Source organism: Anas acuta, chromosome 3 (assembly GCF_963932015.1).
Source record: "Anas acuta chromosome 3, bAnaAcu1.1, whole genome shotgun sequence".
Taxonomy (NCBI): Eukaryota; Metazoa; Chordata; class Aves; order Anseriformes; family Anatidae; genus Anas; species Anas acuta.
Genome location: NC_088981.1, coordinates 21,474,934 through 21,493,196, shown reverse-complemented (window position 1 = coordinate 21,493,196; position 18,263 = coordinate 21,474,934). Strand labels below are relative to the sequence as shown.

The 18,263-nt window shown below is 40.5% G+C and overlaps 2 protein-coding genes across 5 annotated transcripts in view; both read left to right on the top strand.

Moving 5' to 3' along the window:
* The first annotated feature begins 7 nt into the window (after positions 1–7).
* BPNT1 (3'(2'), 5'-bisphosphate nucleotidase 1) lies at positions 8–11,880 on the top strand. Its single transcript, XM_068676034.1, has 9 exons — positions 8–158; positions 1,871–1,995; positions 5,981–6,085; positions 6,376–6,483; positions 7,016–7,064; positions 8,208–8,299; positions 8,722–8,919; positions 9,787–9,892; positions 11,235–11,880. The coding sequence occupies exons 2-9, from the start codon at positions 1,879–1,881 to the stop codon at positions 11,381–11,383; spliced, it is 924 nt and encodes a 307-aa protein (XP_068532135.1). The 5' UTR covers positions 8–158; positions 1,871–1,878; the 3' UTR covers positions 11,384–11,880.
* Positions 11,881–15,168: 3,288 nt separating this feature from the next.
* EPRS1 (glutamyl-prolyl-tRNA synthetase 1) overlaps positions 15,169–18,263 on the top strand; it is a 37,350-nt gene continuing 34,255 nt past the window's right edge. For all 4 annotated transcript variants that reach the window (XM_068676030.1, XM_068676028.1, XM_068676029.1 and 1 more), the window contains exons 1-2: positions 15,169–15,322; positions 17,245–17,329. In XM_068676030.1, the coding sequence (XP_068532131.1) occupies positions 15,277–15,322; positions 17,245–17,329 (131 nt within the window). In that variant the 5' untranslated portion in view covers positions 15,169–15,276. The remainder of the gene's footprint in view (positions 15,323–17,244; positions 17,330–18,263) is intronic.

Sequence of the window (18,263 nt, the reverse complement as noted above, 5' to 3'; positions counted from 1 at the left end):
CCGCCGCCAGGTCGCTGTCGTGTGTCGCGACAGGCAGCGGCCCGGCCGGCAAGGGCGTGCTGCGGAGCGGGGCAGGGCCTGCGGTGGGAAGGGGCGGGCCCGCGGCCGCTGAGGAGAGGGGAGCGCGGCCGGGACGCGCCGGGACGGGGCCGCAGCGGGTGAGTGAGGGCTGGGGGGGAAGGGGGGGCGGGTTTGGGGCTGGATCTGGCCTAATTTACACCAAAAAGTGCCCTCATCGCGAGGCCTGGCGCGCGGGGAGGTGCAGCCCTACGGAGATACCAGGCACCTCCTGCGTGTTCTCGCCTCAGCGCTTGCTCCCAACCGGGGAGAAGGCTGTACAACTTTGCCTTTTCGGTGCCTCTTCAGCAAATCGTGGTTTTCATGGGGGTGTTTTAAAGTTTGCCTAAAGGTTTCGTAGGGTTTCTCCACAGAAAGCTTGGAAAATCCAAGGAAAGCGCATCCAAGGAACGCGCTGGGTCAAGCTGCTAGCCCCCAAGGCAGCGTTTCCCTGTTGCTTTCTGAGGCTTCTGCATCTTCATGCACACCTTTGGTGCGCTGAGCAGTGAAATACTAAGTTTTAGCCTCGCTTTATGAAGCAGAAGTGAATGTGCAATGAAAGGCCACACAAAGGATGGGGAGCTGGGGTTAAAACCTGAATTATCTTCTTCATAACTCAGTTCTTTCTCCCAAACTTCCCATCTAATTGTCCTAGTTTGTCTGCTCTGAAAAGTGCTCATGATCCAGATGTTTTCAATATGTAATGAGCGACATTAGATTTTACTTCTTTCTACCTTATTTCATGTGGGGGTATGTTATAATAGTGTATTTCTTTCTACATTTTATGATGCATACTTGCTCTGCATTTTTTCAGTTGTTTGGGAGCAGCTTTTTGCCACTGATAGCATTTCCAAAATTTCCTCTGTAGCCATTGCTGCCTGTCCAAGATAGGCAGTGTATGCTTTGGGTATGGACCTTGGCTATTCTGCATGACTCCAGAGCACTTTGCTCCCATCCATCAGCAGTAAATAATAATAATTAACGTTAGCAACTGTGCTTTCTGAATATACTTATACAAATGGTCTACTCTTTTAGCTTCAGAGATCTTCTGACGTTTAAAGATACCTCTGCAGTGTTTCTAAAATGCTGAAAAGGTCCTTAAACCAGCTACATGTGGGATTTTGATGCCTGTAACGTTGCCATTTGCCTTTGCTTTAAATAGAGGTGAATTTGGGGTCACTTCAACATCATATACAGTAGCTGGACTTATCACCTAATTATATTATACTTAGTAGATATCTCAAGCAAGAAAGGAGCGGTGCTGTATAACGACTTATTGCCACTTAAGCAATACTTGCTGAAAGTGCTGCAAATAGCGTGTGACTGTGAGAGAAGCCTAATACTTATCGTATTCTGTTTGGTGATTAATTGCATTTTTTCTAGCTCTGTGCTCATAAGTTTTCCTTGGAAGTAAATCATGTATGTGAGCTCTTCCAAAAAAAGGTGCAGTCTACACAGGTAGAAGAATTGTAAGGAAATCATAAAAAGCAATTAGCTCTGCATTTTAAAGGTTATGGAATGATTGTCAACACTTCTTATTCCTGATAATAATTCCAGGTACAAAAAACCTGAGGGGAAAGGGTGATTACTGGCCTTGAGCTACAGGGATAGTTGCTCTTTAATTACAAATTGAAGGCATAGTGAATTGCATTGAAAAGTCACAGCTCACTATTACTACTCACTGTAATTCACTTTCCCCTTCCTACTCAGTACAAATAACCTGTATCTGTTTGGAATGTTATATAAAATATTTTCCTTCTTGTCATCCCTTATTTTTAAAGAAGTGTGCAAACTTGGTTTTGTTTCTTTTCAGCATTCAGTATGGCGTCTCCAACTCTGCTTATGCGTGTGGTTGCCTCTGCATATTCCGTTGCGGAAAAAGCTGCGACAATTGTTAGAAATGTAATGGCTACAGGAGACCTGGGGATAGTGGAGAAGGTATTTCTTTTACTTTGTTCCAGTTCCACTTCTTTTATCAAGATACAGGTCAAGCTGGTATTTTTGAAGATCAGAGCTGGGAAAGGCAATGCAGTTGATTCAAGTTGCTTGACCTCGCCTCTTTGATACAAAAACCCTTGTTAAAGGATTAAAAGAGCATTAGAGTGTTTTTGAAGGATGTTAGGATGCCTAAAAGGAACAAATTTTTCCCTGACACCCCCCACAAAACACAAGGTTTGGATAGCAAATCCAAATTTCAAATCAGTGTTCATACTAATGCATCTTTCCCGTTAATTTCCATATGTGTGTTCTAACATCTGTAGTGCAGCATATGTTACTGGTCCTTGTGAATTTTGTGTTAGGACAAGCCAATCTTTTTTCTTAAGAAAAAAAAAAAGAACCTTAGCTTTTATTGTAAATCATGCTTTTCAAAGTTAGTTTGGCACTTCAAAATTAATTGTAAATAGGAAATAGACCTGAAATTACAATAATCTGTGTGAAGTTCTTAATGTGCTGTAAGTTAGTGTGCTGCACTGATAAACCAGGGTCTGGATTATGACTGCAGTACTGGAAGTGGTGGAATTAATTTTTAAGGTTAATTCTAGCTTTATGGGTAGGTTACAGTGTTGTGGTCTGCATTAAATATTTATTTATTTTATGGAATCATAGAATGGTTTTAGTTGGAAGGGACCTTAAAGATCATCTAGTTCCAACCCCTCTGCCGTGGGCAGGGATGCCTGCCAGTAGATCAGGTTGGTTGCCCAAAGCCCCACCCAACCTGACCTTGAACACTACCAGGGACAGGGCACTGATAGGTCCTCTGGGCTATCTGTTCCAGTTCCTCACCACCCTCTGAGTAAAGATTTTCTTCCTTATACCTAATCTAAACCTACCCTCTTTTAGTATTTAGCTTGTATTTATACTTGGAATTGCCCCAGCCCAGATGCAGGACCTTTCACTTGGCCATGTTGAACTTCATGAGGTTCACTCAGGTGCGTCTCTTCAGCCTGTCAAGGTCTTTCTGGATGCTTCCCTCAAGCATGTTGACTGTACCACTCAGCTTGGTGTCATCAGCAAGCTTGCTGAGGGTACACTCAATCTCACTGTCCATGTCCCCAACAAAGATGTCCCAGGGTCTTCCTATTTTCCCTTTTTAAGAATGGGGTTATGTCAGTGGGAACTCCAGCAGACTGCCACGACTACTCAGATGGGATGGATGGTGGCTTAGTAGCTACATCCACCAGTTCCCTCAGGACCTGCATCTCATCAAGTCCCAAGGACTTGCGCGCCTTCAGGTGTGTTAGTTGATCTCAAACTCGATCTTCTTCTATACTGGGCAGTTCATCATTCTCCCAGCCCTTACCTTTTCCTTCTGTGACTTGGGTGGTGTGGCTAGAGTACTTTCCTGTGAAGACTGAGGCAAAAATGTCGTTCAGTACCTCAGCCTTCTTCATATGCTGAGTAACCAGGTCTCCCTTTTCTTTCTGGAGAGGGCACACATTTCCTAGTTTTCCTTTCACCACTGACATTCTTACAGAAGCTCTTCTTGTTGCCTTTGATGTCCCTGAGCAAATTTAATTCTATCAGTGCTTTAGCTTTCCTAACCTGATTCCTGGTTGCTTGGACAATTTCTCTGTATTTCTCCCAAGCTACCTGTCCTTGCTTCCACACTCTGTAGGCTTTCTTTCTGCATTTCAGTTTGGCCTGGATCTCCTCATTCTTCTGTGCAGGCCTCCTGGCATTTTTGCCTGATTTCCTCTTTGTTGGGATGCATTGCTCCAGAGCTTGAAAGAGGTGATCCTTGAATGTTAACCAGCATTTTTGGTCCCCTCTTCCCTCCAGGGCTTTGTCCTACAGTACTCTACCAAGCAGATCCTTGAAGAGGCCAAGGACTGCTCTCCTGGAGTCCAGGTTACAAGCTTGCTGTGTGCCCTCCTCACTGCCCTTAAGATCTTGAACTCCACCATTTCATGGTTGCTGCTGACAAGCCTGCCCTTGAGCTTTACATTCCCCACCAGCCCCTCCTTATTAGTGAGAACAATGTCCAGCATAGCACCTCTCCTTTTCGGCGCCACTTGGAGAAGGAAGTTATCATCAACGCATTCCAGGAACCTGCCCTGGTCTTTTCATGGTTATTTTTGCTGTTTACATTGAAGCCATTGCTGATATTTATGTTTTTCTAGAAGTAAGGACTTTCAGCCAGTTGTACAGAGAAGACCAACCCTTTATGACTTCTATTGCCAGATCAGAGAGTAGATGCAAAAAGAAAGCTTTCTTTTTATTTCTTCCCATTTAACCAGTTATACTCACTAGTGAGAAAATATTTGCATTTTTTTTCCTTTTTTTCCCCATATTTTTTTCTGAGCATTTAAGATCAGGTATATGGGGAGAGAGGATTTAGAAAACCTGGAAGGAAATGATCTATTTTCAAAAGAATTTAGATGTATAGCAGTGTTCTCTGAAACAAATACATTATGCTTTCTAACATAACCTGCTTTTTCAGGTTCTTGGAAAATCTTGTAGTGTAGTTGCATTAGTAAGCCTTAAAATACTTCTGTTCAGAGATTAAAAGGAACCATTATCTGTTGTTAGATTAACTGGTTAACTTTAAATGCATAAACAGATTTCATTAAGCTTACTTTCTTTTTCTTTCTTTTTCTTATTTATTGAGAGTCCACATATGTTAAGGTAATTTTACCTAAAAATAATTGATTGGTTTCATCAGCTTAGTTTTTTGTGTTTTTTTTTTTTAATGCAGGAAGTTTAATATTATTTCCCAGTAAATCAGAGATGCATTGCTTAATCATCATCTAAAATAATAAAACCAACAAACAAGCAATTTTGAACTCTGATCAGGTCAATAATTGTAAGTACAGTGTAACAAAAACTGGCAGAAGTAATAGGTGATATAGCTTCTAAATAAGAGCACTGATTGTACCTACCTTATTTTTATGAATACTACAAACACACAAAATCAGGTTGAAAACAGTGACCAACAGGAAAGGTTCCTGTCTTAGGAGCTAGCAACCTCAAAGAATTCCTGCAAGCTTTTTATCAAAGGTGGCTGGGAAAGAAAGAGAGTGTAAGAGAGAGAACCTGTATGTGCCTATGCGTTATAGATGGTAGAGAAGAGAGATGCAAAAGAACGTAAAGTTCTCATCATTCATTCACTTTCTGCAGGTAGGAAACCTCGAGACCAATTCCATCTGGCTTTATTGAAAGCTTTAGAAAAGCTAGGAAGACAGTGTTCCACCTTTTCCCTCACAACAGTGACCTCCCATCTATTTATCACAATGAGGAAAAAGTGGTCCAAGGACAGTTGAATTTTTAGCTAGCTCCTCCACTCCTTCCCCTGATGTTCAGAGTTTTCTTTTTCCCAGTCAACTCAAAAATGTCCATTTGTATTGCTTCTCTTTGTAGCCCTTCTACTTTTTTTTTTTTTTTTTTTTGTTTAGGAAGACATGTTGTCCAGCTATTCCTTTACTATTGATGACTGTTTTGAAGAACTACAAGTTAGATTAATTGGACCTTTAAATCACCTTTTACTATCACCTCTATCTCTCTTCTCTTTTGAATTTGCTCTATCTTTCCAGTGTGCGTTAAAATACTTACTTTTACCTGTTAACACGTTAATTTCTGCCTTTGTTCTTCTTATATCTGGGTTTATACTTGTATTACTTTATTCTTTACATAGTGTAATATTTGCACAAATACACGTTCAGTATGTTTGCATCCATGAATAAGAATGCAGCATTTATGGCATGTATTGTTCCAATATCATACCAGTGTATCTTAGTTCAGAGGTATACAGGGAAAGAAACTTCTAGTCATTAGCCTGCCTCTGTCAGGACAATAAATATCATTAGGTTAATGATTTATCAAATTAAAATTCTTTTTCTTTACAAGGTAGATATTCAGGGTGCAATATAAGTCGTTATACTATTTTTGTTTTGACGTACCTAAGTTTCTATCCATTCTTTGACAGAGTGGAGCCAATGACTTGCAGACCAAAGCTGACCGACTGGTACAAAAGAGCATTTGTGCTTCACTGGCACGGAAGTTTCCCAAGGTGACGATCATAGGAGAAGAAGTAAGTACCTGATTTATTTCTTACTAACAATTTAGGATGTGGTAATTCACAGTGGAATTTACTTTGGCAAGTTTAAGGAAATACCTCTTTGGAAAAAAAACATAGATACCCATCCCATTTTATCTTTCCATTGCATTAGCTTTGTCAAGTAAGTTGCAAGCCAATCCGTAAGGCAAATTGAGGAGAGTCCAGCACCTTTTAAAATAAAATATAGTAATTGTTATTTTTATTTTATTATATTTATTATATTAATATTATAATTACTATAATATAATAAAACCTTTTATTAGGAACTACCCCCTGATGAGGTAGATGAGGAATTAATTGAAGATGGACACTGTGAAGAAATACTGAAGAAAACTTGTCCTGCTCAGTACACTGGAATTAAAGAGGAAGAGGTAATGTTATAAGTTGGCTTTCATATTTTACACTATTCTATTTACTGGTTACTGACTTTAAGTAAGAATGCATTGAGAAGAAAGATTATTTTAATGTTGCCAATTTTTCTTTTTGGTCTGAAAACTGAAATACAGTCTCGAGAATCACACCTCTGGAGCTGGAAATGGTGGATATCCCATTGTGCAACAAAGGGAAACGGAAATTTGATTCTTACAACTTGTGATTTAAATTTATTTGAACCAAATTGTCTTTGGACGTGAGAAAGTAATGTCATTTCCATGTTCAATTTAAATATTGATACCTCTGTTAAGATATTTGCTGACAAGTTCCAATCAGTTTTCAAGACCTTTTTTTGGTAAAATACTAATAATGTAGGCTTCAGTCCTATATCATAATGCTAAAAATTTAAATGTATTTGTTTGCTGTCTTTTGTAAGGAAATAAAATACACTAAAGTAAAATATATAGTTTGTGTGTTTATTACGTGACTTGTATTTGTTTACGCTGTTCCTTAATTTTTATTTTTTAACAGCTTGTAATATGGGTTGATCCTTTGGATGGAACCAAAGAGTACACTGAAGGTTGGTTTCTCAGTTCTGCAGATTCAAAAACTTACAGCAATGCAATAAAGTAGCATGTACGTTTATGATAGAAGCTGCATACAATATTGTTTCATAAGGCTGATTTTGTTTCCGTACTCTGTAAGTACTATGGATTTTTTTAATCATTCCATTCAGTTCCGACCAGTATTGAATATTCCTGATGGGCTACCAAGTTCCTACCAGTTTTTATTATTTCAAGGAGCAAAGGGCTGCTTTTAATTGCTAGCAGGTTGTCTTAAAAATTCTTTAGTTAAATAAGCTTACAATTTCTTACATGCTTTGAACTGGAGGGTTAAATCTCCTGTACGCACAGGAATATGCTCAATTACATTTACATCATCCTCTTCAAACTATTCAAATGGCCTAGCTTCCTGCTGCATCTTTTAGTTGGTTAACATAAAATCTTTTAGTGAGATTTTTTTTTCCCCATTTTCAGGGAGAGAGATGTAAAACTGTCATCCAGTTGCTGGTTTTGGAAACCATTAAAGAATTTATACTCCCAGTTTTATAAGAATATCATCATATTCTTATAGCAAATTTTCAGTACCTAAAGGAGGGACTCTTTGTCAGGGAGTGGAGTGACGAAGACAAAGGAGAATGGCTTTAAACTAAAAGAGGGCAGATTTAGATTAGGTATAAGGACTAAATACTTTATTCAGAGGGTGGTAAGGCACAGGAAGAGGTTGCCCAGAGAGCTGTGGATGCCCCATCCCTGGCAGTGTTCAAGGCCAGGCTGAATGGGGCTTTGGGCAACCTGGTCTGGTGAGAGGTGTCCCTGCCCATCCATGGCAGAGGGTTGGAACTGGATGGGCTTTAAGGTCCCTTCCAAACCAGGCCATTCTGTGATTCTGTATGCTGCTGTGTAGTTGTACCTTGAAACTTTTCTCATTATGTATTAATTATAACATAGCTTACACTAGAGAAATTATTTTTGGAGTGTTTTTTGCAGACCTTGAAGCAAACTGACTAAATCAAACATTTTACACTGGAAAATCCTGATTAGTGTTTGTATTTTTAAGATACCACTTTGCATATCGATTCATGGACTTTTATTGAAGGTTTACTTTTTTTTAATACTTTCTCTTTTTCAGCCATAACTGTATTCATATTATTTCTGTACAGGTCTCCTTGACCATGTAACAGTTCTCATTGGAATTGCTTATGGAGGCAAAGCAATAGCAGGAGTTATTAACCAGCCATATTACAACTATGAGGTATTAAATGCATTGATATATTTGAGAGCATTTGGTGATTTGTAACTGTCACTTCTATTACATTTCTAGTTAGCACACTTGAAACTAGAATTAAGTAGAGAAATATGCACGTATTAGTTTATCAGTGGAGGGAGGCAGAATATAATGCCTCACCATAATTTCACAGATGAGAAATGGTAAATGAACTTCTGAAGGTTATATGACATCATTGCCATAGAGGGAAAGAGATCTGAGGTGTCCTGATTTTCTGCTCTGGACTCTAGAGTATTTCCTTTTAAGTGCCACCATTTAAATGAATATCCCAGTATTAATATTATATTCCCTAAGATGGAAAGATGTCTCTAGCTACTCTTTTCTATTTGTCCTTTAAATACTGACCGTTGTGGTTAACCATCATCTGGACCTGTGTACCTTTTCCATAGGCAGGAGCTAATGCTGCATTGGGCAGGACAATTTGGGGAGTCTTGGGCCTAGGTGCCTTTGGATTTCAGCTCACAGAAGCACCTGCCGGCAAACACATCATTGTTACCACCCGTTCTCACAGCAGTGCCCTGGTAAATGACTGCATCAGTGCTATGAACCCAGACAGTGTCATCAGAGTTGGAGGAGCAGGAAATAAGGTATGAAAACTCCAAATCTTTTGGTTTGATTGGGAGGTGGTACCTTTGGAAGAAGGAGAATTATGAAAAACTGTTGTTTACCTGCATGAGTGTACAGGAGTCTTCCTCCTCCTTCCCTGGCATGACTTGTCTTCCTAGCACTCAGTCTGCCATGGGGTAAGGAGTCAAAATTTGGTACAGATATATTCGTAACAATGGCCGTGCTGGACATAGCTGAAGTCTGTCTTTCCCTTCTTTTCTGTTACTAGAACAGAAACTAAAAAGGAAAGAAAAGACCAGGATGACTAATGGGAATTCAGTATGATCATAACTAGACTTTTCCAGCTGTTCACATTAGATAGTTGGAGAAAAAGCCCTGTAAGAAACACATGTCTAAGGATAAATGTAGGAGCAGTACGCAGTAATATGTCCTTTGCAAACCTTCTTTGCAAACGGAATACTCTCGTACCACAGTTTTGAAAGCTTACTTTTGTCACGGCTGTCAAAAAGACCCTTGAATGTCTTTTTTCAAACATGTGCATAGGCCCAAATGTGTCTAAGATAACACAGAGTAAGATAACACAGAGAGAGTTTCCACTTTACTTTTGTAATACTTGCACAAGATAAGGAATCTTGTTTCTGGAACTAAAAGCAGATTTTCACCCTTCAGAATGTTTATATAACAATCAAAATAGATCACTTGGGATGGTAATACAGTATATCTTTCTAAATCTTAATATATATGTATTCTGTAATACATGAAAGGACTGGTACTTATTTTCAATTTACAGAATAAACTGATCTAATCCCAGTTTCCTAGTGTTATTTTTTAACTGTTTCTAAATGCCTAGATTCTTTGCAATGATTACCACCCTGTTTTCATATTAGATCATTCAGCTTATAGAAGGCAAGGCATCTGCTTATGTATATGCCAGTCCTGGATGCAAGAAGTGGGATACATGTGCACCTGAAGCTATTCTACATGCTGTGGGAGGTAAGTTAACAGTATTCAAATTCCTCTCTGAAGTAAGTGAAACTGCATCAGTTTAAAATCATTTATACTTTTCATAGAAAGAAAAGAATTTCAAAACATGCCTTTGGAAAGAAAAATTACATTATGTATATATGTGTGTGGTCATGGTTCACTAGGGGCTGAGCCCTCTGAAATCAACAGTAACTCCAAAGGGGCAGCAAATTATGCTCAGGAAAGCATTATGTTACTGTTTTACCCCGCACTAATATAGTCAAATAATGAAAAAAACAAATTCCAAAATTTTGAGTATACTATTTTTTGTATTTTCAAAGCATTTTTTTCTATTGGCTACTACTATACAGTAAAATCACGTTGTCCTACTAACTAGACACAAGAGTTCATTATTGCTAACATGTTGTTGTGTAACATGTGGATATTGCATTGTTTATAACAGCAAAAAAAGGCTAAATCATGCAGTTGTTCCTTGGATATACAAACTCCAAAATTGAGTTATTAATGTAATTCAGTAAAATTAGTGGTCTCCAGCCAAAATAAGTCACTTCACCTTTCTAGGGAGGAATGGGATAGAGAAGTTATGAAAAGTTTGACTAACAAGAATTTGAATATAATATTTTCCTGTTGTTTGCATTGATAACCAGTATATGCTAATATTGTTTTTTAATCTCCTGAATTCTGTCAAGCAAATATATGGGCTTCACGACAGCATGATTTATTTATCTTCTCTGTAGTCTACAGTATAGCGTTGATAACTGGGATAGCTTTAAACAGGTTAGCTCAAGCACAAAAAAACAAGCAATCTGGGGCGGCACAGTGCTGTATTTAGCCTCCTAGTTATGCAGGTATCGTGTGGTTAAATTAGCTTGCATTAAAATCTCTGTTGCTCTTGCTAAGTGATTTCTCCAAACTCTTTTAAAACCAGCTGGGGTATTTCTATTTTATGCTGTAGTTTGTGTTATAGATATGCCCTGGCTTTTATCTGAACTGAGAATTTTACTATCCTTCTTGTCAACTGCCAATGTATTAAATACTCGGGACGCATTGTAATTTATCCATAGGAGAGAGCTGTTGTTTTCTGTTTCCTGAAACATGAGGAATTGAAGTATTGCTGAAAGAAAACACAACCGATTAGTTATTTGGTTTCAGTGAATAAAAAACTGTTGTGCTCAAACTCAGCAAAAACATCGTATTTCACATCTAAAGACAGGCACTTGTACCTCAAAGAATGTCTGGCTTTTGTTTTCTTATTGATTTGGTTTTTTAGTTATATCACTATACTAACAAATTAGATTATTCCTCTCCAACTGCTGTTTGCTGGAATGAAATGTTTTTGTTTTGTTTTCAGGCAAGATAACTGATATCCATGGAAACTCATTTCAGTATAACAAGGAAGTGAAACACATGAATTCAGCTGGGGTCCTTGCCACCTTGAGAAATTATGACTATTATGCCAGTCGTATTCCTAGCACCGTTAAACAATCTCTTGTGCCTTAAAGCAGTAAAGCATCTTCACTCAGCCTGGAAAGCCGAGAAAGTTAAGATTGGAGGAAAAGAAAGAAGAAGATAACTGAGCTTGAAATTGTTTTACAAAATCTGAACCTAATTCTTACGTTAAACAGTTAAATAATTTCAAAATTACCTGCAGACTGTCTACATAAAATGTTGGATCAGATTGTTTTGCTGTGTTTAGCAGATAACACAATAATGACATTTCTTCAATAGTTGCTTTCCCTGCTCTTCGGAAGTAGAGTGTTCATTCTTCATGTGATATGACTGTGGTTAACTACTGCTAACTGTAACAGTGCAATCCAAAAATCATCTTCAAATTCAGGGCACAAAATCACGTTAAGTCATTTAACAAATTTCGTTCAATGTTTTTTGTTGTATGTACTCAACAAGAGTTTATTGTGTTAAATGCAAATGGAGTAAGAATTTGTCTGGATGGATTAACTCATTTATTATTATAAAGTTGATTGTTTTGATTCTTAGAAGTGAAATGTGTTCTTTATAGGCAGGGGCATGTGTATTTCAGGATGGAATGAAGCTGTTTTGTTTTTTGTTTGGATTCCCTTAAAGTTGTTGACCAGGATCTGTTTTCTATACAGGCAACTCCTGAGGTAATTTATTTCCTACAGGACTTCTGTCATATATATGTAGCAGTAATTAATGTAATCCTTTACAATGATGCTGTGGTCCTTTCTGTCTAGCCAAACTAGGGTAGTTTTAAGTTAGTTCTAGAAGGGTTCTATATGCTTCATAATTCCAAAACAGTTAAGCTGTTTAAAAGCTATTTTTGCATTCATTGAACTCAACCAGCCAATAGTAACCGTTTCGTCTGGCTGTTTTATGATCATACATGTTATTTTGCTTACCAAATATTTTAAGATTCTCTTTGGTGTTTAATGCCTGCTCTCACTTTATGAAAGACTGTATCTTTCAGTTCAAGGTATGTACCAAGTTAAAGTTGGTTGGTACATACCTTGTAGGTAAACATACCTATGTATGTAAAGTGTACAGAATAGACACACGATTACAACTGTGAGGTATTAAATGCACTGATATATTTGAGAGCATTGGGAAATTTGTAACTCACTTCTATGACATTTCTAGTTAGCACGCTTGAAACTAGAAAGTGTGTGCTGGAGTTAATGTTGTGTGGGGAAGGAATTCCCAGCTTCCCTCTGATCTGAAATTCCTCTGGCAGGGTCTATGCCTCCTCAATCCTGGAGAGTTAGGAGCATCTTTACTGGGGGTCCTAGGTTACTCTCTCATATGTGGGGTCAACAGAAATTTGATTTTTTTGTGTGTCTAAATTGAGAGCAAAAGTTCCAGGTGCCTTTCTAAGAGCAAGTGAACTTGACACTACCATATTCTGCACCAATGGAGTGCAGGTTAAAAGACAGGAGAGCAGGGGTCAAGACCACCTAAAATGAACTTTAAAAACTGAAAGACTGTTTCAGTCAGCCTTCCCCCATAGGTGTGAGGGCTAGAGAAGCAGGACTGAATTGTCCAGCCTACTTGAATGCAGAAGAGAACAGGAAGAAGGAAGTTAGGTATCATCAGCTAAAACTGGCGACCTTAACAAGTACAGATGAAGTCTCTTTAAGAGGGATGAGGACTGGAGTATCTTGACTCAGTGGGGCATGTCTGTTTTCTCCAGATTTTATGATGTAAGCCCTTCACCCTCAAATCAAGGAGTCTTAGGGCCCCCCTTCCCCTAAAAATGCGACACATACTGAGTGGTTGCCAGTTTCAACAGACTGCACACAATTGTTCTTTTCTGTTTGTTCTCTGTGCACAGAGAAGTGACATCTGCTGAGTTCTCAGGCCTGTGGTGCTAGGGAGGGTGTCTGAATTTGCTTACTTTCTTAAAGCCTGAATAGCAAAGTTCTTCCAGCATGGTTTGTTTCCTTTAATCTTGCCTGACATTAGCAAAGTAGCCTGCAAGTTGCACTGAACCCCTTCTATGCCCTTCTTGCCCACAAGATTAATATATAATAACCACACTAACTCCTAATATAACTAATAACTCCTAATAACCACACTCTGCATCCACTCAGTCTTTAAGCTATCACAGAACTTAAAGATACAAATGCTCTGTTTTCCATACAAATTTCCATAAAAAATTCCAAATACAGTTTTTGATAGTGTTCATGTTATACAAATTTATTTTACTTTCATCAAACAACATACTTAAGTCTGACCTTTCTAACTGCAACTAGAGTCCTTGGATTTGATGTTTTCCTCTCATTGGTAGTACCAACATGACTCAGTGAAGCAACTCCAGGCTTTTCCTGATTGTTCTTAAAGCTAACTGGCTTAAAGCTAGCTGTATTTCCAGCAAGCAGGAACATCTTAACATCAAAAGATATGAACAAGGCAGCTATTGCTGAAGGGTTCCCAGTCTCCCTATGTGCAAACATGGAAAAGGAACGGGGGAAGCTCTTTCCTTTGTGAGGACAGCTTATCCCTATAACATTTACCGATAAATTAGCAAGAATATCACTTACCTCACCCTATCATCATCAGCCAGTCCATAATGCTATCATTACACTGGATTAAAGCTGCATATGGAAGAACAACACATGCTTCTAATCCTTTCATCTAGAGCCTACCTTTCTTCTCCTTCCACAAGTGCATGACTACTAAGAGCGCACAAGACAGATTCAGCCTGCTTTAATTAGAGCCTTCATCATATTTTGGCTTCTCATAACTTGAGTCACTCCATATATTGAATGCGATTGAGGTTTGCTACCTAGTAAGTACAGACTAATTTTCACTCGGTTCTACGTAATTCTCTCCAGGATTCCTGGATATGCATGCTTTAGGATTCACATCAAAATTGGCATCTGAATTTGCAAAACACTTTAAAATGTAGAATGACTTAAAGCCTGCTTTCATGTGTCTTTACTTGAAATTGTCACCAAAATACAAGTACAGAGCTTAGTAATACTCATCTGTGTCTCTATATCTTTATTTTCAACTGACATCTGATGTATGTTTGGAGATTTCCTCTGCATAAGCCCCTTTCTAATTTGTCTGTAACTGATCTCTCTGCTCATCTGCTGTTGCTTGACTGGAAGGAGAGCATACACCAGCTCCTATCCAAGATATAATTCTGCATGGAGCCATTTCCCATGCTTACGGAAACTAAAATGCCTCCTAATGGGGGTAGATACAGAGAAAACGAGATGAAACTCTACACAGGGACCAGGGGCACCGGCTGGCGTAGCGGGTGCTGTCGTGCTCGCTGCCTGCCGCCCAGGACAGCTCTGGCCCACTGATCAAGCATTTCACCATTTCTCTGTGAGCAAATTAGATGCTGGCATATCAGCTATAAAATAGAGCAGGAAAAAAAAGCACCATGACAGTGCATTGTCCTTGCACCAATGTGAACTTGGGGCTGCCCCTGCCAGAAGCTGCGAGCGCGGTGTTTCTGTAACCCATCGCAAGGCCGGTCAGACCCACTGCGGGTTTGTGAGGAAGGGAATGCACAACAGGGCGAGAAAAGAGGCAAACCGGTGCATGGTGCCTTTGTTATTTGGGGGTTCAGGTTGGCAATGAGGAGACATTTCTCCTCAGAAAGAGCAGTCAGGCACTAGGACGGGTTGCCCAGGGAGGTGGTGGAGTCACCATCCCTGGGGGTGTTCAAGGAGAGGTTGGACGTGGTGCTTGGGGACATGGTTTAGTGGGTGATGGTGGTGGTAGGGGGATGGTTGGACCAGATGATCTCTTCCAACCCTGACTATCCTGTGAGGACGCCCTCCCCGCCCGCCAGCCCCTGCCCGGCCGGCCGCGGCCGCCCCCGGGGCAGCCCCCAGGACGTGACGCGAGTCCCCGCCCCGCCGAGCTGGCGCCGCCGCCGCCCCGCCCCGGTGCCGCGCAGGATGGCGGCGCTCAGCCTGACGGTGGCGGCGGGCAGCGCCCCGCTCGGTAAGCGCGGCCGGCACCCCGGGGCCCGGGACCCCCTCGTTCCCCCTCCGTCCCCTTCCCTCCATCCCCCCGGACCCTCCTTGCCCCTTCCCCATCCCCCGGCGGCTCTCGGGACCCCGCTCCCCGCCCGCTCCCGTCCTGCCGCGTGGCCGCCGCCTTGCATCATGCGGCCCTCGGCAGCTCCACGGCCCTCCGGGCGGCTCCAGGGCCGCGGGCAGCCCCCCGGAGGGCCGGGTCGGGGCGGTCTCAGCCCCGCAGCTCCCCGCAGGGCCTGCCTCGGCCCCGCAGCGTAACTCGTGCCGGGCTGCTGCCCCGCTCTGCCCCCGGACCGGGCTCCCGCGGCAGAGCGGCGCTGCGGGTCTCGCCCTCTCCGGTCTGTCCGGCTTTTATTTGCCTTTAAAACCCGAGAACCGCCTTCGCAGCCTGCCCTGCTGTGGGGAGGATGATGCCTTTGCGATGCTACCATTAATTTAGGGGAATTGTTTTTGTTTTTGTTTTTTTTTTTTAATGTCTGGTAAGTGTCACTGGAGATCTACTTGCGAGGATTGTATCATGATGTCAGAAATATTGCAATTTCCCGATGAAACGCTGTGGCAAGCGTTTGTGTTAGGAGGACGAGCGCACTCATCCTGCTTGGTGTTACCCGTCATGGCTGTGCGCTGGGCAGAGTGTAGTAGCTATTGGTGTCACTAGGATTAATTACACAGCCGGGCGTGCACAATGCCCGTCGTTTTCAAAGCACTGCCCTGCATGTTATTAAAATACCGAACGTGTCTCGCAAGCACGTTGCATAAGTGTCGTCATCCTGACTTTCACGAATGGATTACTGTTAACGTAAGCTTAATGCCAGAAGGGTTTGCAGCCGAGGTGAGAGCTGGGGGATTCCTGGCTCCGGAGACTTGTGTTTGGGGTGGTGTATTTATAGCTTGCCACATCAGCTGCCTTGGGTGGTCTGTCTGTTCTCCTCAGGGAAGACGAAGTGCGTGGGGCACTGTGCAGACTGTAACAGGTTAGGTGCCTTTCCAGACCGAGCGCATAGCCCTTTGGTTAGTTTCCTTTAAGTAATACGTGCTTACGGAAAGCTTGCCGTCAGGACGTGCTTCTGAGCAGAGCAAAAGAGCACAAGCTCCTCTACTAAGGCTCAGCAGGCTGGGTCTGGACCAGAGCCACTCCAGAAATAAGACAGCCAAGTTATCTCGGTGCTCTGTTTGAGCTATTGTGTTGTGCTATAGAACATCAAGATCAGAGCGGGTTTGCATCAAACCACTACTTTGAATATGGACAGAGCTGTCTTCAAGTTGATGATATAGCCTAAAAACCTCAATAATTCTTTTATTTCTAGAGGCCATCCTTTACTGTCACTGATGAACTACTCTGAAAACCCTGTATAAGCTTCCTGTATTTGTCATGAATAGAATTCTATTGGTTTTGGATGGCTAATCATTTCATAAACGTTAAATCAGGTTAAAAATAGTCTCATCCATGTTCAGAAAGTACTGGTATATTCGATAATTGATCTCTTTTGATGCATTTGTCAGGGCTGTGGTGGTGTAAGTTTCTGTACTGTTAAAGTAAATTAATTTGATCATGCTCGCTTTGCGTTCTGGAGGACAGGACTCATTTTTACATTACCCTTAGGAAGCAAAATGTATTGCTGCTGACAATTGCTGAGCTCACTGCAGATTATTGTATGCTGGGCATTATCAATTTGAAGCCGTAGGGATTGCCAAGAATAAGAAGTCTCCTGTGTGTGAGATTGAACACTGATTTTTTATTTTTTTTTTCCCCTGAGCAATCTTACTTGAAGGAGCCAGTTCTGGTGCTCTGTCCTATTTGATAAGGAATGTTACTGTATTATTGTTGCTGTGAAATATATTCTTCCTGAAAGAAAAGTGAGCATGTTTTTCTCTTCCTTTTTAAAGGAGCTCTGCTGACGGTGGAACATGTGAAGAATGATATCAAAATTTCAGTGGAAGAAGGCAAAGAAACCATCCTTCGTGTATCTGAGTAAGTGACTTTGCATCTCTCCTTCTAGCTTTGGGTCAGCAGTTTTTAAAATCACGTGGTTTTAAGACTGGTGGTAACCTTTTCAGGTAGGAGAAAGAAAAGAATTGCTTTATTGATGACTGCATTACTGTTTTCTTTTTGTAGCACAGACAATACATTTACAATATATCCTAAACTTCCTCTTCATGGAAAGAATGTATCTTATTTGCAGACACTTATGTCTCGTTCAGTCATTTATGTAGTACCTATCACTCTGTTCTTTAAATATTTGCCTTTTTGATGTACCATGATTTACAAAAAGAAAGGAAATTTTATACTTCAAAAGAGTGGTATAAATGATTCCTTTGATGCGTACATATGTGATAGAATGAATTTTAAAGGTTTATATGGCATTGCTTTGGTCTCACTCCTGCACGTAAGCAAATGATGTTATCTCAGAAAAGTGCTAACTAACTGTGCCATGCTATCCATTGTATCCATCTGCATCCTGTTGAAATACTTTTATAATGTTTTATAGAAATCCGTTGTCTGTCCTTTTAAAAGTTATCTCTCATTGCAATAACTATTTTCAAGTTTGGTATGTGAGTGTGTTTTTTATGATCTGTACAGAATTCTGATGCATATCAGAAATGCAGGCTAATTTTGTAAGTTTCGGGAAGCTGCACTGTTAATCTTGGATTCTATATCATGTAAGGTGTCTGGATATAACAAGAGGTGTCCCAGTATCCTAAAAAAACATTGACATATCCATGAAAATCTCTCATATTTGTAAGTAAAGGACAAATTCTGGCCCATGGACATTAAATTCTTAAAATATAATGATACTGTGATGACTTCAGTATTATTTATTTTAACTGTAATTTTTGAGTACCTGATTGTTGTTTAGAAGAACAGGGGAAGATAATCTGTTATTCACAGACCTGCTCACAAACTC